Source organism: Coregonus lavaretus, assembly GCF_964263955.1.
Source record: "Coregonus lavaretus genome assembly, chromosome: 38".
Lineage (NCBI taxonomy): Eukaryota > Metazoa > Chordata > Actinopteri > Salmoniformes > Salmonidae > Coregonus > Coregonus lavaretus.
The window spans coordinates 3,125,771-3,149,572 of record NC_140025.1 but is presented as its reverse complement, the minus strand read 5'-3'; the positions used below and the strand labels follow the sequence as shown (position 1 = coordinate 3,149,572).

Sequence of the window (23,802 nt, the reverse complement as noted above, 5' to 3'; positions counted from 1 at the left end):
CAATACAGATATTATAACACGCAATTCTGAATTTGGCAGTCTCTTGTTACAGGAGGGGGTCGCAGTTCCGGAGCGGCCCACTAGGTGTCATCCTCCGACAACCTTAGGCACCTCCTCACTCACAGTCTGGACTAATCATTATCCTATTGGTGTCACCTGTGTCTACCTGTTCACCTGTGGATTTATGCCCTCACTTCCCTGTGTTCCCTTGCTCTGCTCTGACCCCACAAGTCCTGCTCATAGTCCCAAAATCCACAGGAAAACAGAAATGCTAACTCCAGCCAGTGAAATTGAGATTTAGTTCTACAGAGAACCACTCTGAATAAATTCTTTCTGATGTTTTCCTCTTTCTCTTTTTTTCCAGGCCTCCTGACACACTTTCTGTTCATTCATCATCAGCATAGTGAGTGAGAGGGAGGAGGGATGGTTCTGCATCAAAAGACTGTCTCTGTGACTGGGGGAATACACCCCTCTCTTCAGTGTGTGTTTGATGATGCCTTTCTGTTTTAAGAACTCAATGACACACTTCAGCTGGGTATTAGCCTACTTACTCATCTCTCCTGTGTTGTCTTCTATTCAGACCTGGATTCAAATAATATTCAATTTTTTTCAAATACTTGCAGTGCTTGCTTTAGTCAGCCTGGAGTGCCAGATGGGCGGGGTTAGCACTTTTGCAACTATTCTATTGGTTCCACTGCACCAGGCAAACTCAGTGAAGACCATATTAGTGGAAGTATTTGAACCCAGGTCTGGTTCTCTTTGACATACAGACAAGTTGCTGGATTTTTCCTCTAATACTGTACATTACCTAGTGTATCAGAAGTTATGCCCTAGTTAATGCCTTGTATCGGTTGTATACTTCAATATAATTGGACAACTTTTAAGGTTGACTTTAAACTTCAAAAGATGCTACCTTAACGGTACGCCTCCTTTGCGAAATAACATCCTCTTATATAAGATCATCTTGACGAGGGACCATAACGAAGCCTGAAGCTACCCAATGGAGTATAGCTTACTGATCTAACTTAAAAGGGTAGTCCCCTGAGATACCACAGCAACGGAAACCAGTGAACATTGTTAGTAGAAGTGATAGATTATTTAAGTTTGATGCCAACATTATAGGCTTGTCTTTGTCACAGGGGGCAGGCTCTGTGGATTTGGAGAGGAGGAGAGTGTTGTCCAATGTTTTCAAATGATACCTACTCAATACATTACTTTTGTGACAGTGAGAGGAGAAGACTTGAGAAGGTTGTGGAGGTTGTGTGTTTGGATACAGAGTGACGTGTGAGGCTTGGCCACAACTGCCCCTGACTGATTAAAGGTAGAGCAATGTGTCTCTGGGCCTGAATGTATAATCAAAAGAATGACTTACTCTTTAGCAATACAATGCTGGCTTATTGAAGAATCCATTCCACACTGAAAAAACAACCAAAGAGTGGACCTTTACTGAATTACACAGAATGGTTTGGCTGTCTTAATTTTAATGGGAAGAGGATGCATTAGTATTTTATTAGTTAAAGCTGCACTATGCAGAAATCACTCCGCCATTTCCTGTTTGCTAAAATTCTAATAGTTCCCCTAATTTCAGTTTATGTGACAAAACAAGCAAGTATAGTGTAGAGAATCATTCTATCATCAAAACCGCTGTGAAATATATTTTCCATAACCAAAAATATTGTATTTTCAGCTGTTTGAAGCTGGTGTACAAAACTGAAAGTAAAAGATACAAAAAATAAATTTAAGAGAAATAGCGCACATATAGCACTTCTTAGACTTGCTTTCAATGAGAATGACAGATCTATAACTAACATTTCATGTGAATTTGGTAGGGTCGCCCAAAAAGTTACATATTGCAGCTTTAAATGACTGTGGTTTCCGCGTTACCTCCTGTTTCTGCATTTGTCTCACAAACTTCAATTGGGTAACACCAAGGTTGCCATATTACCGTCACTATCGTTGATATACTGCCTTCTCTCAACTGATGTAGATGATAAATCCATTGTACTGCCCAGTAAGGATATATGATTAAAAACATGCTCCTGAACTTTGGCGACTACTAAGTCTTTTTTAAATCTCCCGCTTTGGGCTGGATGTGTCAGTGTGTAGTTCATACATGGATAATCTATGAGCAGAATTACTGTCTTACCTCAATTAGCCACAAAATCCCTAGTTTGAAAGCCACTGTTTTTCTGAAAGCTGTGCTGCACCATTTCCCCTACATTTTCCCCCACGTGGGTCAGCACCCTAGTAATTTGAATTCAACAAATGAGCTTAAGCCCCTCGCCATGTGAGTGACAGCTAGCAAGAGGCACATGATGCACACACAACAGTGCGAGAGAGCGAGAGAGCAATGACGTGGTGCTCGTCTGCACATATGTGACGTAGTGCGCAATTTATTTTGGCTCATGAGTGCTACTTTCAGAACTACTGGCTAAAAAGTAAACTAAAGTATCGTGACATTTATTTAGTTCCTTTTTCACTCAGTGTAAGACCATTTCTTGTAAGAGGTCATTTTAGGATAGGGCCTACTATATGATACTTGTAAAGGTCAGGGCTTTGTGATGGCCACTCCAATACCTTGACTTTGTTGTCCTTAAGCCATTTTGCCACAACTTTGGAAGTATGCTTGGGGTCATTGTCCATTTGGAAGACCCATTTGCGACCAAGCTTTAACTTCCTGACTGATGTCTTGAGATGTTGCTTCAATATAGCCACATAATTTTCCTTCCTCATGATGCCATCTATTTTGTGAAGTGCACCAGTCCCTCCTGCAGCAAAGCACCCCCACAGCATGATGCTGCCACCCCCGTGCTTCACGGTTGGGATGGTGTTCTTCCGCTTGCAAGCAACCCCCTTTTTCCTCCAAACATAACTATGGTCATTATGGCCAAACAGTTCTACTTTTGTTTCATCAGACCAGAGGACATTTCTCCATAAAGTACGATCTTTGTCCCCATGTGCAGTTGCAAACCGTAGTCTGGCTTTTTTATGGCGGTTTTGGAGCAGTGGCTTCTTCCTTGCTGAGCGGCCTTTCAGGTAATGTCGATATAGGACTCCTATTACTGTGGATATAGATACTTTTGTACCTGTTTCCTCCAGCATCTTCACAAGGTCCTTTGTTGTTGTTGTTCTGGGATTGTTTTGCACTTTTCGCACCAAAGTACGTTAATCTCTAGGAGACAGAACGCGTCTCCTTCCTGAGCGGTATGACGGCTGCGTGGTCCCATGGTGTTTATACTTCCGTACTATTGTTTGTACAGATGAACGTGGTACTTTCAGGCGTTTGGAAATTGCTCCCAAGGATGAACCAGACTTGTGGAGGTCTACAATTCTTTTTCTGAGGTCTTGGCTGATTTCTTTTGATTTTCCCATAATGTCAAGCAAAGAGGCACTGAGTTTGAAGGTAGGCCTTGAAATACATCCACAGGTACACCTCCAGTTGACTCAAATGAGATGTCAATTAGCCTATCAGAAGCTTCTAAAGCCATGACATCATTTTCTGGAATTTTCCAAGCTGTTTAAAGGCACAGTGAACTTAGTGTATGTACACTTCTGACCCACTGGAATTGTGATAAGTTAAATAATCTGTCTGTAAACAATTGTTGGAAAAATTACTTGTGTCATGCACAAAGTAGATGCCCTAACCGACTTGCCAAAACTATAGTTTGTTAACAAGACTTTTGTGGAGTGGTTGAAAAACGAGTTTTAATGACACCAACCTAAGTGTATGTAAACTTCCAACTTCAACTGTAGACTAGTGTGTGCCTTTCCTAATCATGTCCAATCAATTGAATTTACCACAGGTCGACTCCAATCAAGTTGTATAAACATCTCAAGGATGATCAATTGAACCAGGATGCACCAGAGCTCAATTTCGAGTCTCATAGCAAAGGGTCTGAATACTTATGTAAATAAGGTATTTCCGTTTTTATTTTTCATTAATTTGCAAAAATATCAAAACACCTGTTTTCACTTTGTCATTATGGGGTATTGTGTGTCGATTGATAAAGAAAATAATCAATTTAATCAATTTTATAATAAGGCTGTAACGTGACAAAATGTGGAAAAAACGGATCGTGTCTGAATACTTTCCGAATGCATTAAAAAAGACATCAAAGACATCGGCAGAAATTATGATGTGACCTTTACAAGTATCATATAGTAGGCCCTATCCTAAAATGACCTCTTACAAGAAATGGTCTTACACTGAGTGAAAAAATAATTAAATAAATGTCACAGTACTTTAGTTTACTTTTTAGCCAGTATTTCTGAAAGTAGCACTCACAAGCCAAAATAAATTGCGCACTACATCACATATGTGCAGACGTGCACCACGTCATTGCTCTCTCGCTCTCTCGCACTGCTGTGTGTGCATCATGTGCCTCTTGCTAGCTGTCACTCACATGGCGAGGGGCTTAAGCTCATTTGTTGAATTCAAATTACTAGGGGGCTGACCCATGTGGGGGAAAATGTAGGGGAAATGGTGCAGCACAGCTTTCAGAAAAACAGAAATTCCCTGTCTTTGGTCATACACTTTATTTTAAGATTGTGATATGTCAGTATAATAGTAGAGAGAATGATTTATTTCCGCTACTAATTGAGTGTATGTAAACTTCTGACCCACTGGGAATGTGATGAAATAAATAAAATAATTCATTCTCTCTACTATTATTCTGACATATCACAATCTTAAAATAAAGTGGTGATCCTAACTGACCTAAGAGAGGGAATTTTTACTAGGATGAAATGTCAGGAATTGTGAAAAACTGAGTTTAAATGTATTTGGCTAAGGTGTATGTAAACTTCCAACTTCAACTGTATATAAGGTCCCACAGTTGACAGTGCATGTAAGAGCAAAAACCGTGAAAAAGGTGAAAATAATTGTCAATAGAGCTCCAAGACAAGATTGTGTCGTGGCACAGATCTGGGGAAGGGTACCAAAAAATGTCTGCAGCATTGAAGGTCCCCAAGGACACAGTGGCCTCCATCATTCTTAAATGGAAGAAGATTGGAACCATCAAGACTCTTCCTAGAGCTGGCCGCCGGCCAAACTGAGCAATCACGGGAGAACGGCCTTGGTCAGGGTGGTGACCAAGAACCCAATGGTCATTCTGACAGAGCTCCAGAGTTCCTCTGTGGAGATGGGAGAACCTTCCAGAAGGACAACCATCTCTGCAGCACTCCACCAATCAGGCCTTTATGGTAGAGTGGCCAGACGAAAGCCACTCCTCAGTAAAAGGCACATGACAGCCTGCTTGGAGTTTGCCAAAAGGCACCTAAAGGTCTCTCAGACCATAAGAAACAAGATTCTCTGGTCGGATGAAACCAAGATTGAACTCTTTGGCCTGAATGCAGAGTGTCACGTCTGGAAGCAGCAACATGCTGTGGGGATGTTTTTAACCAGCAGGGACTGGGAGACTAGTTTGAATGAGGGAAAGATAAACGGAGCTAAGTACAGAGAGATCCTTGATGAAAACCTTCTCCAGAGCTCTCAGGACCTCAGACTGGGGCAGAGCCCGGACTTGAACCCGATCGATCATCTCTGGAGAGACCTGAAAATAGCTGTGCAAGGACGCTCCACCATCCAACCTGACAGAGCTTGAGCGGATCTGCAGAGCAAAATGAGAGAAACTCCCCAAATACAGGTGTGCCAAGCTTGTAGCGTCATACTCAAGAAGACTTGAGGCTGTAATCGCTGCCAAAGGTGCTTCAACAAAGTACTGAGTAAAGGGTCTGAATACTTATGTAAATGTAATATTTCAGTATGTTTTGTTTTTATACATTTGCAAACTTTTCTAAAAACCTGTTTTTGCTTTGTCATTATGGGGTAAACAATTTCATCAATTTTAGAATAAGGCTGTAACATAACAAAATGTGGAAAAAGTCAAGGGGTCTGAACACTTACCAAATGCACTGTATGCTAAAAGAGACAGCAGGCGTGTTTACAGACATAATTCAAAGGAAAAGTAACTTAAGGTCACTTGAAGTCAACTGAACCCATGAGGATAGTTTGTAATTTAGTTGCTGCCAATCAAGAGTGAATGGAGGAGCTTGACACACAACGGAAAATGGATAATTCATCAAATTTCTAGACAAGAAAACAATGATCTGTGTCAGCTTACCCTGTCATTTCTTTAGGCCTTGATACATGCCTTTTCAGTATCCAGTACGGTTTCTAGGACAGATTTCTCAGAGATTACGCTCAACATTAACCTTGAACCACCAGGCCTTTCTTCCTTGAAAGCATACATATTTTTCCACCAGCTCCATCCAAAATCGTTCATTCTCCTGTGAGTCTTTAAACAGCATTACGGCAGATTGATCTGTGACTTCGCCTGGATCAGCATGTTTGCACCGAGCAGCACTCAGAGTGAACAATGTAGCAGGCTTCCATTTGTTTTCCCCGTGACAGAAGCAATATCTATCCTGTAGACTCATTAGAAGACAGGGACCAGATTGAGTAGCAGCTGGGCTCAGGGGAGAAGAAGAGTGGAGGAGAGGGATTGGGGAGAAGACATTTCTTGCAGCACGTGCCTTGAGATGGTTTAATGTTAGCCCTTTGCTGATAGCACCTTGGCATCATCTATCAGCCATTGTGGGTTTATTTATGGCTGTCTGTGGGGCTGAAGTCGCCGTGACAGACAGTGTGGGGGAGTGTGAATCGCTTTGTCTTGGTAACACTAGGTCGATGAGTTGATCTCTGTACCCACCAGGAGCAAGCTATGTTTCAGCTCAAGTGAATAGGCCCAATGAGACTCTGACACTGTCCCAATATGGACACCACATGCATTGACTACCAAATGTCTGTAATGGTAACCAAGACACACAGCCAAAAGCTGGAACACAATGTATTGGCAGTCAACTAAACCAATTCATGCTGAAAGGTATTACAGCTTTCCAAGGCAGGACAAATAAAGAGGAGTTATTTTGATGCTCTTGCATACTGTACATCCAACCTGATCTCAATGCATTTCGTAATATTATAGTGTGATATGTTACGTTTCATATGTATTCATTTGTGGATGTCCATGACCCATTTTGTATGATATGTTACAAATTACAATTCGTATTATATGTTACGAATTTGCTAAACATATGATATGAAACTAATTCTAGCTATGTGGCTAATGTTAGCTATCTGGTTAACGTTAGCTAGGCTAGGGGTTAGGGTTAGGAGTTAGGGTTAAGGTTAGGGTTACGTTTAGAAGTTAGGTTTAAGGGTTAGGGGAAGGGTTAGCTAAAAGTGTTAAGGTTAGGGGAAGGGTTTGCTAACATGCTAAGTACATGCAAAGTAGCTAAAAAGTAGTACATAGTTGAAAAGTTACTAACTAGCTAAAATGCAGTTGTCCGTGATGAGATTCAACCTTTGGGTTGCTAGACGTTCAAGTGATACGCCCAGCCATCCATCTTAGCCAATCACCCTATTTTCGTTTTTGCCTTAAGTAACCATCTGTCTTATGTAACCATACCAAACGTAACATATCATATTAGTTTGAGTGTCCCGGATCTACTTTTACTATGTTACCTCTAGTCTATGAGACCAGGCTGGTACATCCTGTCCACTGTATGTGCAAGTCTCTGTAACAGTAAACAAACTGGAGTCTCACTCCCTCTGCTGTACACTCAAGGTACATGTGTGTAGTGTATGCCTGCCTGCCTGCCTGCCTACCTACCTACCTGCCTGCCTGCCTGCCTGCCTACCTGCCTGCCTGCCTGCCTGCCTGCCTGCCTGTGCATGCATAGTGTCTATGATGTCTCTTCTCTGTGATAAAATAATTTCTCCTCTCTAACTGTCCACCACATTCATACAACCAGGACCTTAATTAAAAGAGAACCTTACTATTAATTATGAAATATACTCTATCTATATATAGCTAATTACAGTATTACAAATAATCTACTAACGAATATCAACTCATTGAATTCAGTAGGCAACATTATGTGTATGAAGTTTGTTTGGACATTTCAGTAGATTCAGCTATGTGATAATTACATATCTAATTAATAGCAATAACAGGTGGACAAAACCTACAATTGAAATACATGACATGATGACCTAGGAAGCTTTTAAAAGCTTCTCATTGGTTCTTGCACTGCCTCTAGACAACTGCTGACATATGTGTGTGTACAGTAACACAGCCAGAGAGTTTCTACCATTCATTTGCTAAGCAATCTCCTCTCTTCTCCTCTCACAATAATTATATTTATTTGGAGGCTGCTATTATTCAGAGTAAAAACGCTTTCAACATTGCAAGAATCAAGAGGGCGTCTTTGTCATGGAGTACATCCCAAATGGCACCATATTCCTTGTATAGTGCACTACCTTTGACCAGGGCCGATAGGTGCACTATGTAGGGAATAAGGTGCCATTTGGGATGCAGTCTAGGTACTAGCCACTTGACAGGAAAAATAAACCAACTCATCTTTTGTTGGGTTTTCTAAAGTCCAGTTACCTTGTCATGTTGCCAGGTAACTGCAGTCATGTGTGAGGGGTTTGTGTCACATACATGGTTAATGGCATTACTGGGCACTGAAACAGGGTTTTAACAGCAGCCCTGTGAAATGACTTGAAGCCTTCCTCTCTGGATACCTGCGCAGGGTGTACACGCGCACCGTACACACACACACACACACACACACACACACACACACACACACACACACACACACACACACACACACACGTGACTGCACGCATGCTCTTGGCTCACGAACACACACACACAAAATACTAGAGCCTACAAAACCCAGAAACATATCACTTCACCTTAATCCTTAATACCACTAATGTCTTCTCCTCTTCAAAGGGCAAAGCTCATCCCCCTCTCGTTAAACCTGCTGATGTTGGATAATAGGAACTGAAGGAAGGCTCTTAGCAAAGACGTCTGAGCTACTTAGCTAATACAAGTTCCAGGATGTAATCCTTTATTATACAGCAATGGGATTAATGTAAGGCTTATTTCAATATCCCCTATGTAGTCGTGATTCACTGTATTTGATGTGTTTGCCAAAAAAAGAAAGTGTTCGCCAAAAAAAGAAATCAATTGTGAACTAAAAGGAAGACTTGACATAAGTCAATAACAAAGCTAATCCTCTTTATCCTCACTGGAACAGCACAACATATAAAGATATAACATGCTTAGGCCAATAACATGCATCTCCAAATCAACTTTTGTCCGAATTCTCACTTCTGTACTGCACTGTCAATACGTTTTGTGTCTTTAGGGGAATCTGGAAATGTGCTTTAATGCGAGCTGACAGTCATTGGATTATACACACTTTACAGAAAAGGATAGATTTTCCTGGATGGACATTCAGGCTTTAATTTGGTTCACTAAGAGGTAGGTCCAGTTTTGAACAGCTGTGAGGAGAGATATCCATCCCAGCTCTGTGAACCTTCCACAGGGCATGAGTCTGCCCGACAGCTACCTGGGAGAGTCCAAAACCTCAAATCTCTATATTTAGGTTATCTTGATTCTGTCCACTCCTTTCCCTATTGAGTTTGGTGATATTCCAATCACAGACTATTATAGACACCCACTTGACAAAAGCCAATGTTTCTTGACCCTTCACAGGATACCATTGGGGTCTCTTTACTCACTGAACGGGATGTCAATGTGAGAAATATACATTTCCAACAGTGTTAAAGCTGGAATCCTTAATTGAAACAACACCCTTCCTTTGTTTTCGGTAAAAAGCTGAGGGATGGGGCCCGAGAAATCAAACCAGTCTCAAATTCAAAGCGAGAGCTATGGATGCAAGGACTGACCATCCATGATATCAAAATAATAGTTCTAACCATGGTGTTTGGTTACATTTACATTGGAATAAAGCAAGCTTATATTTTGTATTCTGATGGGGTACGATAGTTTAACTAAGCTCATGAGGCATTTCTAAGTTATATTCTTTAATAATCAATGGGTACATACACTGCATTCGTAAAGTATTCAGAACCCTTCACATTTTTCACATTTTGTTACGTTAAAGCCTTATTCTAAAATTGATAAAATATGTTTTTTCCCATCATCAATCTACCCCATAATGACAAAGTGAAAACAGGTTTTTAGATTTTTTTAAAAATGTCTTAAAAATAAAAAACAGAAATACCTTATTTACATAAGTATTCAGACCCTTTGCTATGAGACTCGAAATTGAGCTCAGGTGCATCCTGTTTCCATTGATCATCCTTGAGATGTTTCTACAACTTAATTGGAGTCCACCTGTGGTAAATTCAATTGATTTGACATAATTTGGAAAGGCACACCTGTCTATTTAAGTTCCCAAAATTGACAGTGCAAGTCAGAGCAAAGACCAAGCCATGAGGTCGAAGGAATTGTCCATAGAGCTCTGAGACAGGATTGTGTTGAGACACAGATCTGGGGAAGGGTACAATTTTTTTTCTCGCAGCATTGAAGGTCTCCAAGGACACATTGGCCTCCATCATTTTTCAATGGAAGAAGTTTGGAACCACCAAGACTCTTCCTAGAGCTGGCCGCCCGGCCAAACAGAGAAATCGGGGGAGAAGGGCCTTGGTCAGGGAGGTGACCAAGAACCCAATGGTCACTTTGACAGAGCTCCAGAGTTCCTCTGTGGAGATGGGAGAATCTTCCAGAAGGACAACCATCTCTGCAGCACTCCACCAATCGAGGCTATATGGTAGAGTGGCCAGACAGAAGCCACTCCTCAGTAAAAGGCACATGACAGCCCGCTTGGAGTTTGCCAAAAGCCACCTGAAGGACCCTCAGACGATGAGAAACAAGATTCTCTGGTCTGATAAAACCAAGATTGAACTCTTTGGCCTGAATGCCAAGCGTCACGTCTGGAGGAAAAGTGGCACCATCCCTACAGCGAAGCATGGTGGTGGCAGCATCATGCTGTGGGGATGTTTTTCAGTGGCAGGGACTCAGAGACTAGCCAGGATCGAGGGAAAGTACAGAGAGATCCTTGACGAAAACCTGCTCCAGAGCACTCAGGACCTCAGACTGGGGGCGAAGGTTCACCTTCCAACGGGACAACAACCCTAAGCACACAGCCAAGACAATGCAGGAGTGGCTTTGGGACAAGTCTCTGAATGTCCTTGAGTGGCCCAGCCAGAGCCCGGACTTGAATCCGATCGAACATCTCTGGAGAGACCTGAAAATAGCTGTGCAGCGACGCCATCCAACTTGACAGAGCTTGAGAGGATCTGCAGAGAAGAATGGGAGAAACTCACCAAATACAGGTGTGCCAAGCTTGTAGCGTCAAACCCCAAAAGACTCAAGGCTTTAATCGCTGCCAAAGGTGCTTCAACAAAGTACTTAGTAAAGGGTCTGAATACTTATGTAAATGTGATATTTCAGTTTTTTATTTTTTATACATTTGCAAAAATTTCTAAAAACCTGTTTTTGCTTCGTCATTATGGGGTATTGTTTTTTGATTGATGAGAAGAAAAAATACAATGTAATCAATTTTAGAATAAGGCCGTAACATAACAAAATGTGGAAAAAGTTAAGGGTTCATAATACTTTCCGAATGCACTGTATCATTAATTTAGAAGACCAAAATGGATGTAGCAAATAAGGATTCTAGCTTTAAACCACCTAATGGAAAAAGATACACCTAGTTGTTAGTATTCAGTGCAACATGCAAAGTGCCATACAGACACATTACATTTCACCGCTTTCTGCATATATACAGCCTCCCTCTTCATGCCCTTACAGGAGGGCTGGTTAGCGAGGGCTTGCCATCTCTTTTGCCGACTCAACTCGGATGGAAAACCATTTTGGGGTAGACTTTGTAAGTACCTGAGATCGTTGGGTGCCTCTGGAGTACTATGACGGTTTGGATCCGACTCTGCGTTTAGCTCTGTGGGTGTAATGTGGCTCTCGTTTGAAGTACAAATGTAGAATGCGGGCTCTCAATGTGAAGGGTATCTGAAGAAGATATTGCCATGGGCTGTGTAATGTTAATCTTATGAAGAGAAATGCAGGTAAAGCATGAGTCAATACAGCCCAGTCTAGTATTTCTATCTGCATGGGTTATCATGATTCATTGCAGGGTAGCATCACACACTGTCCCACCTACACAGCTAAAAAAAGAACCCTGATTGAAGAACCCAGTTGGTAATGGATACACATGAAAATAATAATAGCCTAGGGAAAACAAACAGTAATCAGATCACTGGCTCACCTGAACACATTAAAACAAGTGAAAAATGTGAACATCATGGAATACCCAAGTAAAATGTTCACAACATAGGTACAGTAGCATTTTGCATATTTGTGAAATCATTTTGTTCAAGCAGGACTCCCACTGAGATGAAGAAGAATACATGGTGTTCCAGTGTGTCTTGTCTATGCCTACAAGGATAAATGAAATAAATCTTCTTGAATTTCACATAGCATCATGACACTCTACACTTTTGGTTCCAGTACACCAAATACATGAAGCATATCAAGATTTTGCTCAGCAGTATGACGTCCTTGCAGTGTTCCAATCAGACCTGGGTTCAAATACTATTTTGAATCTTTAAAATCCTTGTAACATTTTGTTTAGCCTGTCTGGATTGCCAGATGGGCAGGGTTTGCTCTCAAATAGTATTTGAACCCTAGTCTGGTTTCAGTAAGCTCGCCTGATTTGTTTCAAATGGGGAGAGCTGTTTAACTACACCATTTGCACTGATCAGCATGATGCAAGCAGCTGAGTCAGCTTGTTAGCCAAGGCTAAATGGCTGCCATGAGCACTAAACTTGGTCAGACATCACTGGTCTCAGTTGTAAGGCAGTCAGCATTCAGTAGCCTCAGGGGTGAGAGTGGTATATCTATAAAACTGTAAAAGCAACGTATGTGGGTGGAACTTGGAGCCGTCTAGACAAGCAGACCCAGCTCTGCTGACGACCTGCCAGTGACCCAGTGGTCATAGGGCCTCTGGGCAGAGCACTCTGTTGGAATGATGGGTTATGAAATGTCTCAATATGTTCATGTATCTGGATATTTGTGGACTCATCTCATCCATATTGTATTTCTTACATAAAAGGGCATCTGTGAATGCATCCTAGAGATGTTGATCAGTGAAGGTATTCAGCTGTGGAATGTTTGCATCTGTGCCCCAGCATGTTTGTGTGAGTGCCCTCCTCAGATGGTCCCAAACTCCCAGCAGAGTGAGTTAGTCTCAGGTGCCTATAAGGTCCCATGGGTTCTGATCCCCAATCCCCTCTCTGTCTTTAGATGATTTATAAGCACACAGTTCTCTTATTATCAGGTGAAACAAAACTGGCCTGGAATAAAAACCTGCTCACACTATAGCTGCATGGGACAGGGTTGATCACACTTGTTGCATGTAGTCAATGTTCTACATTTTCAGACGAGGACACTTTTACTAATTGGTGTGATTATGGTGACACCTGGTGGTCATATATGAATACTGCAAGTAAAAGTAAGACGTAATTTATTCCTCTCAAACTCACACACTTGTTGCGGTCATGAAGCTATTGATTGACTTTTAATATGTGACAACTATCCAACAGTTCCAAATTTAATATAAACTTGAAATGTTGCTCTTATATTTGTTGTGTTATTTGTAAATGTTCTCTTCTCTTTTTGGTCTGATTGAATAGCTACAATCTACTGCTCAGTTTCTCCCCTTATGTTTGTAGTACACATGAGCCTAGATAGACCATGTCTTGCACATCCTGCATTGCATATAATTTACAACTATCTTAGTCGAATTAAAGACAGAAATAGCAATTAAAAGCTCTCCCTCCGTCTCTCTCTTCCTTTCTCCTTTAATGGCCAAACACATATTTCACTAACAAGCACTTACAGGGAAAGAAAATAGAAGTTGATTGAGTCCTTTGGGTTTGTTTTGGAACTCTCACTCAATGGCGGTAGGAGCCAAAGGGGCCTAATGTATTCTCTCTGAAATCAGGGCCTCATAAATTCCTAATCTCCCCAATGTTCTCCCCAATGTTTTCAAACAAGGTCTCTCCTTACCAGCGTTTACAGCAGGGATCATCAACTAGATTCAGCCGCGGGACGATATTTTCTTGACTGGATGGTCGAGGGGCCATGGGGGAATACTTTGGAACAGATTTCCGAAAATAAAATCAATTGAACCCTGGTTTACAGTTACAGCAGCCCATCCAATGTCCTGATGGACTATAAGTCAAGAGTACTACCAAGTAGCCCTACCTGTCCAAGTGCAAAGTCCCACAACCAAAAATGGGTAAGGGGCTATTTTGCCGACATCTACGGTGGGATTATAGCGAACACAGTGTGTGTACTGTGGGCTTCTGACCGTCCGTCTCTGTCTACTCTGAATAACTATTGAGTTTTTGCACCACCTAGTGGTCAAATATTGTGTAGTCTCCGGTAGAGTTGAATACCCAATTCCAATTCGACCACTAGCACCTATTTCCTAGCCTATACACTGTCTTGTCTAACGTCAAATCTTATGAGATTTGATAGGTATTAAGAATAAGACGATAGCTTATATTTTCACCTTATTGTTTATATTTATCCAATATCTTTCAGATCTACAGGGATGAAGGACGTGTAGTGGATAGGAGTAGATTTGGAATTCGGAGGCATTGCGTCACAAGTCAAAGAGCCCTCTGTGTTTCCACTCACTCGACGTTTCCTATCAGAAGGAGTTTTGCTTCAGTTGAAGCATAAATGGACGGTTTCTTGTACGTCCCAGCGTGTATATTTAATCTACGTATCCTGAATGCTGTTAATTAAAAAGTTACCTTAAATTACGAAATAGCTAAATACAAGATTATCGACATTTCGCTTGCTGGCTAGCTCCGCCAGCTGAGTCTAACGTCAAGATGGACCAGGCAGCAAGCCGATACCAAGTGGTGAGCCAAAAACAATCGACATTGCCATCTGTTTGCGAACTCCAACTAATATAAACAAACAACCTATTTATAACATTACTTGGTGTCAAACTAGACTAGAAATGTTTAAATTGACGGCTTGTAATCAAACTGATGTTCCTCGTGCCTGTCACTTCCGCATTATTCAGAAGCAGATCAACAATACAATAGTTAGCTAATCTACGCTAGGTAAACGTTAGCTAGCAAGTTCCAATTAAATTTGAGTTAAGTGTTAATCATCCAAATGACAGCACTTTAACACTTAACTCAGCATGTATTGGTTTTCTGAACGGATAACTAATTTGGCTAGCTAGCTATCTAGCGAACGTTAGTTAGTTGTATGTCAGCCAGAGTCAGGTAAACTAAACCAGGCTAGACTTAAATTATATGCAACCATTTGTGGCTAACTATACGTGCTCAATTATAGTTAGACCCCCCAAAAAGCCACACAGTAGGCCTGTAACACGTGTATAATAAATAATCCCATCATACAGAGTTTGTGGCCCAACTGAGTCACAGGGGCCCACAAACAAAATGTTCCATGACATCTCTGTAGTGTTAAAGGAATTGGCTTTCCATGAGAACAATATACTTGTTTCCCCAAAGAAGATGCCATTCCTAGCTACATAAATGGTCACAAAAACAAGATGGTTAGCTATCCCAGCCTCAAGGGTTAGGTTATTGTTCAACACTGCAATCCAGTTTGCTAGGTAGTTATTAGCTCTAGACAGATAGCTCTTCTGTACAGTATTCAGTGTTTCTGTTCGGATTTATTTCAGCGTGGGGGGCGTGGCCAAAGGTGGGGTTTGGGACTGAACATTTTAGAGGCCCTTCTCTTGGCCGCAGAGACAAAATGTTGCTGTTTTTAACTAATTTCTTGCAATTCTACACAATTTGCCATGGGGCTGATAGAAAATATGCAGTTTTAAAGTTAATTTTCTGCAATTCTACACATTTTGCCATGGCTTATTCCGTGTTCTTGTGCTATCTGAGGGACTCAAACATTATAACATGCCATTACATTTTATTTTTATTCCCCCTGTCTAGGTTTTATTTTGGTGGTTGTTAGTTCTCAAAGATGATCTTATTTAAAAATATATAGCTCCATTATGTTTTCTACATACATTTATTTCTGGTTTTAGTCATTTAAGTTTACACTGAAAACGTTTTAACATCCCCAAAATTATTTTCACTAAAAAATACAAATTACTAAAAATAAATATAAAAAATACAACTTACAACAAATAAATATAAACATATTGAACACAAATATAAACGCACCATGTAAAGTGTTGGTTTCATGAGCTGAAATAAAAGATCCCAGACATTTTCCATATGCACACATTTGTTTACATCCCTGTTAGTGAGCATTTCTCCTTTGCCAAGATAATCCATGCACTTGACAGGTGTGACATATCAAGAAGCTGATTAAACAGCATGATTATTACATGCTGCACCTTGTGCTGGGGACAATAAAAGGCCACTCTAAAATCTGCAGTTTTGTCACACAACACAATGCCACAGATGGCTCAAGTTTTGAGGGAGTGTGCAATTGGCATGCTGACTGCAGGAATATCCACAAGAGCTGTTGCCAGAGAATTGAATGTTCATATCTTTACCAAAAGCCGCCTCCGTCGTTTTAGAAAATTTGGCAGTACGTCCAACCGGCCTCCCAACCGCAGACCACGTGTATGAATCCATAGATTAAGGCCTAATGAATTTATTTCAAATGACTGATTTCTTCATGTGAACTGTAACTCAGTAAAATCAATGAAATTGTTGTATGTTGTGTTTGATCTTTTTCTTCAGTATATATTATAAAAAATAAACAAATTGGAGTGGAGGTCGTCATTTAGCAGTGGCGGCCCATTGCTTCTAAATGAATATAGAGGAAACACTGCGGTTCTAGAGTAGGATGGGTAATGGATAGGGGAACATTGTTCAACCTACCTTTACTCGGCGATACTTCCTTAATTCTCGATTTGGTAGGCACCGGTGTCTTACAAACACCTTTTTCCGGTTGCAGGGGGAACTCTGATAACGAGGAAATATTCAGAAAGATATTGAATCCACTTTTTGTGCCAAGGGAAAAATGCCTCTTACATGTGTGTAAATATTAGTTTTTGTTGTTTGGGTTGCGCTTGTGACGCTCTGTTTCTTCTACACTAGGCCTTGAGCACAAGCTTTAGCTATGCTGCTGGAGGTTCGCGACTGCTTGGCTGTCTAGTTGTCAATGTGAATGCTGTGTGTGTATCCAAGGCTAGGGTCACTTCTGGTTTAGTCCTGTATCGGCCCGTGGCTCTCGAAAGCAGAAAACTTTAACAGTCATAGTCGGTGTCATGCCATGTGTATTTAGGTTATCAATAATTACTTCCATAGACTGATTGGTTTGATATGGGACAAGTGAGTTAGGCAGTTGTGGTAAGCCTTTGAATAATTACATTTTAGTCATTTAGCAGACGCTCTTATCCAGAGCGACTTACATTTAGTGAGTGCATACATTTTCATACTGGTCCCCCATGGGAAACGAACCCACAACCCTGGCGTTGCAAGCGCCATGCTCTACCAACTGAGCTACAGGAGACCCTAGCCTACTGGCCTTAAAAGTCCAAATGCTCACTGCTGGACTATGCAGGAATGCTTGCTAACATCAGACATACCATGGTATGCCTCTCCTTTTTAGCATCTTGATGTGCAGAGCTTTTTCAGCCACAGCCATGCTATTTTGATCCTGCCTCTGCACTTCCATCAGTCGCTAGGCAACTGTGGTTTTGCCTCAATGTGTCATCTCTTTGTTAGGTTTTCAGTTTTGAGGTTAACCTGTATTTAGATGCATCATACAGGCTGTTTTATAATGTAAACTCCCCAACCATCCTTGTTATTTGTGTACGCTCATTCTGAACAGGTCTTTAAACATTACATTTTACATTTTAGTCATTTAGCAGACGCTCTTATCCAGAGCGACTTACAGTTAGTGAGTGCATACATTTTTCATACTGGCCCCCCGTGGGAAACGAACCCACAACCCTGGCGTTGCAAGCGCCATGCTCTACCAACTGAGCTACAGGGGACATGTAGGCCTAACCTAACTATTTGTACTTGTAGCCAACATATATATACTAGGCGTATCAGAGGAAAATAGGCCTGTTGTGAGTATTATTCTGAGATGACCTAAGGAGTTCTTGTTTAGGCCTTGGTGTGCTGATGGTGAAATAACTAATTCACCCCTGGCCAATTATGCAGTTGTTTAGAGCTTACATAACTGGTGTCCCTGACACCGGATAGCATCACACTCATTCATTCTCCTGGCTTTGCACATTGACCCCGCAGTTCATAGAGTGCTGCTGGACATGATGCCAAACTTCATCTACAGCGAAGCCACAAGTTAAATCCTGGTCTGTTGACCTATGCAAAAGCCACTGCCTCAAGTGAGCTGCAAGACTAAAGCAACATTTGGCACTGCTGCCACACTGATCAAGGCCTAGGTAATGCATCAGCTTAGGCTACATCATCTGTCATTGGCCAGATATAAGGCTGTGCTGTGTCCTCTATAACATTACCGTCACCCTTCTGTTTCCCATGACCATGTTGTCTTCTTCCAACTGGATGCTATGCTGGCAATTAGCCTAGATCACATGTTGTTTTGGATGTCTTCAGTACCCTTAGCGCTGGAATCAAATGTTGCCTATGTAGTTTATTACGAAACACCAGATGATCTTTCAGAGTTGGACCATTCTAAGGGATGATCCGTGCCATGACCATATCTCTCCAATCGTCTCAGTTTACAGGGTTTCCCTCTCCTTCCTCACCTTTGACATTCTGTGTTGTGAACTTGTGACGTGGGTTTTATTGAAGTGACATTTAACTCCTTCTTTACCCCCCCCCCCCCCCCCCCCTTTCTCTCTCAGTTTGAGAATGATGAAGACGACTCCTGTGAGCCCTCCACCAGCGCCCAGCAGCCGTGCACCTCGGCCCAGGCCTGCCCAATCCCAGTAGCCCTGGAGGGGGACGCAGAGGCCCCACCGCCTCCCTATGCCAGCATCGCCCTGGGCGCCACCGCTGCCATCCCTGGTACAGAACCAAAGACTCCATATAGTGTCTGTTTGGATCTGTTATCCTCATTCTACTCTTCCGTTTAGCAATAATGTCTTTGCTTCAGCCTTTTTCTGTGTCTCACTCTCTGCCTGTCTGCCCCTTTCTCCATCTCATTCTCTCTCAGCGTCTATAGCTCTTTCAAACACGCTGGAACCAGTCAGTTGCCCTAAGTATAGGCCGATAGTTCACACGCCTCCTGGAATTCAGCCGATGTGATTTCCTTATTTGATTTAATTGATTTCCGAACTCCGTCTTCACCTTGTGGACTGTGTTAATTTGCCCTGTTGTAGTCTAATTGGTCATTTCTCTTCCCTGTGGTCCCCCGGTAGAGAGCGGTTGTTACCCGAGTGATTTCCCCGTGCCGCCCCCCTACAGCGTGGCCACCTCTCTTCCCACCTACGATGAGGCAGAGAAAGCCAAAGCTGCAGCCATGGTACTCTCTGCTGTGGAGGTGATACCAGGGGTAGGATACACAAACATACACACACATACACGTGTTTGAGTATGGGATGTTTACCAATGGAAACAGGATTATTCTGCTGGAATGCTGTAAGAAAAACCTCAATGCTGCTATTGTTAACTACACAGCGTAACAACGTATTTCAGGACCAAAACAACTTTGATAGCTGTACTCTCCCAAGTCATAGCTACAACAGTATTTACTATTTTATGTAGGTCTAGTACAAATGCCCATTGGACTTTTTCTGCTTTCTCAACAACTCCAAAAGAGAAGGAAATGTCGACAGGCAACTGTACTATACCGCCCAACCCTGCGTCCTGTCTCCTTATTCATTGGGATGACTGAGCTATTGCGATGTTTCTGAAGAAGAGATGGATGAGTTGTTTTCCTGTCCTCTTTCTCTTAAACAGGAGGATGACTTCCCTCCAAGGGATGACTTCAGCGACGTCGACCAGCTGAGGGTGGGGAACGATGGAATTTTCATGCTGGCCTTTTTCAGTGAGTGGATAAACCCCCCCCCCCCCCCCCCCCCCCCCATTCTTCAGTGAGTTGACAAGCCCAAATAGCCTCTTTCACTGAGCGGACTGGCCCATTTCAGTCTGAGCAGGGGAACATAACAAACAAAGGTTTGCTTGGATGAAAATGTCAGTAAGCAGTTGAAGGTGCTTTCTGTGGATTCACCAGAAGGTGGCAACAGTCACACTCATTGTAGACAACATGATCTCCTCCTCCAATAGGAATGGTGGGAAAGGTCAAAGGAAGTCAGCTTAGCTGTTCTCTGGCTGCATTCATATGGCCTCAGAATGTGTCTTTAAGTATGTATAGAAGGACATCCAATTTGTAATAGACTGAACAGTGACTCCCTCAACAGAAATGTCAGTCAACCTTGAGAGAGGTGTCTGTTTGTCTGTCGGTCTGTGCTTGTAACTACATGCTTTCCTCTGTCTCCAAACAGTGGCCTTCCTGTTCAATTGGATTGGGTTCTGCCTGTCATTCTGCCTGACCAACACCATCGCCGGCCGATACGGGGCCATCTGCGGCTTTGGCCTCTCTCTCATCAAGTGGATTCTCATCGTCAGGGTAAGTGCAGTATTGGGTTAAAGGGGCCTAATCAATGCATCTAAAATATCGTACAGAGTTGATTTCAATATGGGACATACAGTCCACAACTTTAAAAGTAGCCCATACAAAGAGTTTCTACTTCAAACATCAATGTTACAAATGGTTTACTGTAAATTAACAAGCTGGCTAGCATTATCCTGCTTAAACCAGACTGAATGCTGTGCTCGTAATTGCGCCAGGTAGCCTAGCGGTTAAGAGCGTTGGGCCAGTAACCGAAAGGTCGCTGGTTCGAATTCCCGAGCCGACTAGGTGAAAAATCAGCCAATGTTCCCTTGAGCAAGGCACTTAACCCTAATTGCTCTTATAAGTCGTTCTGGATAAGAGCGTCTGCTAAATGTTAAAAAATAAACCAAAAAAACATGTAAAATGCTTCACTTGGCTATAGCATGTTAATGAGTTGAATGTTTACGAAATGAATTTCAAGTTTGTCCAGTATATCACAGCATATCCCAGGCATGGCGTGTGCAGCAGGAAGCAGATGCTTGCTAAGGCTTTTTAGCCCTAGATGTAAGGAGGAGGAGGACAGTGTGCACTCTGTGCTCCGGGCATCATTCAAAGCCCTGTAGAATTTCCACATGAAGAAGCAACATACTGGGGGACATGGAGTTATTAACCCCGGGCTTTCATCATTGGTCTGGTGCACACAGCTACTTCCACTAGATGTTGTGCAATAAGTAGGCTAGTAGTTTATTTATTTTTGGTCCTGGAAACCAGCCCATAGTCTCAATTAGGACACCCAACATTCTAGGAATTGAGGTTTGAGGAGGCCTAATCCTACCTCAAGCAAGTATTTCTCCCATCGTGATTGTGAAAATCAGTATGTGTTTACAGTAATTGATTGTCATTCAAAAGTATTGTCCTGATGGTAGGAAATGTTGTTGAATGTCCATTTCCTGTAAATTCCACTTTCCCACAGTTCTCAGACTACTTTACTGGATACTTCAATGGGCAGTACTGGCTCTGGTGGATTTTCCTGGTCCTCGGTAAGTTTACAGATCTGTATAGCAAATGCTGCATTCTTCAACTAGCCAATTGCTGAGGAATTAAACTGTACTAATATATCCACTTAGAATGTTGTTCACCACTGCCATCTGGTGGCTGAAATGATGTACTACTAATCTCCCCACAGTAATGTGAATCCTGGACCTTGGATGAATAGTGGTGAAGTGTTTTTTACTAATGATTTGGAATCCCTTCCTCAGGTCTCCTGCTTTTCTTCAGAGGATTCGTGAACTACCTGAAAGTGCGCAACATGTCTGAAAGCATGGCTGCCTCGCACAGAACACGCTTCTTCTTCCTGTACTAAGAGGTAAATTAAGACCTTAATACACAGTCACAGCATACTAATATGTATAGTAGATATTATCATAGAGACCTTGACATGCATATAAATTAAGTTATTGCTTAAGAAATAAAACTATATATTGTTGTTACCAATTTGTCTTTCTCTAAATCCGCTACCCGTAGTCTGCGAATTCTACAGCAGTAACGTTTTCATAATTTTTTCCCACTTCCTTTGCTCTAGGTGGTCGCACCAAACATTCCTCCTTAATGTGAAATTCCCTGAGGATTTGCGACCCTCTTCTTGAATGACCAGGACAAAAAACCCACCTTGAAAAGAGGTGAGGAAGTACCGCTGCGAAAGTCTGACGTCTTTCATTAAAAGCCAAAACAGCTGACTCATCTCTCTTTTCAGAAAGTCCGTACAGTACAGATTAACCCAGCTAAATATACCCTGTGTTTTAATATTTTGATATTTCCACTGACTTTGTTTGGCTCTTTTGATTTCAATTGCCCTTCTTGATCTAACCCCTGTTCTGGTCCCATTCTGCTTAATATCCCAAGTCTTGTACATTGTATTCACCTTAACAGGGGCTAGTATAGTGCAGTGTAGTAGCTGGGTCTATCTGTTGTGGACCTTTTTTGAAAAGTACACACAAGGAGATGGAAGAAAAAGGTATGCAGCCAAGAGGTCTTATGCAATTGTGTCCTTCCCTGAACTAGATGTCTGCTTCTATGAGGATGATGACTTTTAAAGCTCTATCGGAGTATCAATATTAGAATTTGTATTTTATGCTTTGAGTTTAATCCCCATATTTAATTGTCTTTGGTAGAAAAATGTTATTTGATGAAATTCATGATTTTTATCCTGAAACGATTGAACTGTATCCCAGCTTATGCCAATTTATGATATTTGCACTTTTCAAGAACCTCTTTCTCCATCAGTTGTGAATTGCTTATTTGTCGTAGTGCGTAGACTGATCTCTTTGTCAATTTGTTTTGAACTGGAATTTGTATTTATCCCAAAAAAGGATATCTGCCTTTTGCACTTTCTTTTATTTTAAAGAATTACATTTTCATTGATTATTGCAATTAGCCTGAACTGTGACATTTTAAATTATTGTCGCGTTTCTTTAATGCTTGAATGATGCCTTTCTCATGTCGTTTTTGTTACACAGAAGCCTCATCAGCAATATCAAAAAACATAACTTAAATGCATGATTAGTCTGGCCGAGTTGGTTAAAATAAATATTCAGCTAAAGCAACATTATTAATATTCTATATATATGTTTGTAAAACAATCAAACAATTTTTGTCAGAAATTATTCTTGGAACATCTCTGGTACTCAGAGATGATAATGCGTGCTTGTTAATTCTTTAACTCGAAGTCTTGCAAAATGCCATTAAAGTTCAAATTGCACCCTGTGACTGCCATATTAGAATTCATTTGATGTTGAATAGGCCTGTCGTGCTATTGGGAGCCCTGTAGGAGGTTGAATACCCTCTCTTATTTAGGTCTGTGTCTGAAAATGCTACTAGCCGTCCTTGTTTCCTCAATTCCTCTCAAAGCGCATTGGAGGACAGGATACAAGCTCCCTCCCTCCAACCTCTTCCTACAGTGAACTTTGAGAGGAATTGGGGCACAGCCTATGACATTGATTCTCTCTAAACCCTCAGAGGTTATAGTTTGGTTGTCTGTATGTTTCGTTAGATAGCGTCCATTTTCCTCACTCTGGCATTTGTCCAACCAAATATGTTTAATTGAAATTACAGTATAAACCTGTTCCTGAAAAGCTCATTGTTTGCCGTACAGAGGCCTGCCTCTACTGAATGCATGTGGGTTTTCTTTTTTCTTTCTCTGGCTGTCCCCAATCCAGCCTCTTTATAAACTGTTAATGAGTGACCCATTTACAGAACTCCCTTCCGGTTGGCAAATGTTCTCTTTTTATTCAGCACTTCTTCTCTCCCATTTACCAGGCCGGGATAGCTT

General features: G+C 41.6%; 1 protein-coding gene across 1 annotated transcript; it reads left to right on the top strand.

Moving 5' to 3' along the window:
* Nucleotides 1-14,350: 14,350 nt before the first annotated feature.
* ndfip2 (Nedd4 family interacting protein 2) lies at nt 14,351-23,237 on the top strand. Its single transcript, XM_084155654.1, has 8 exons — nt 14,351-14,836; nt 18,763-18,925; nt 19,279-19,412; nt 19,820-19,907; nt 20,365-20,489; nt 21,448-21,514; nt 21,734-21,840; nt 22,057-23,237. Exons 1-7 carry the CDS (start codon nt 14,807-14,809, stop codon nt 21,835-21,837), a joined length of 711 nt encoding a protein of 236 aa, XP_084011780.1. The 5' UTR covers nt 14,351-14,806; the 3' UTR covers nt 21,838-21,840; nt 22,057-23,237.
* The last annotated feature ends 565 nt before the right edge of the window (nt 23,238-23,802 follow it).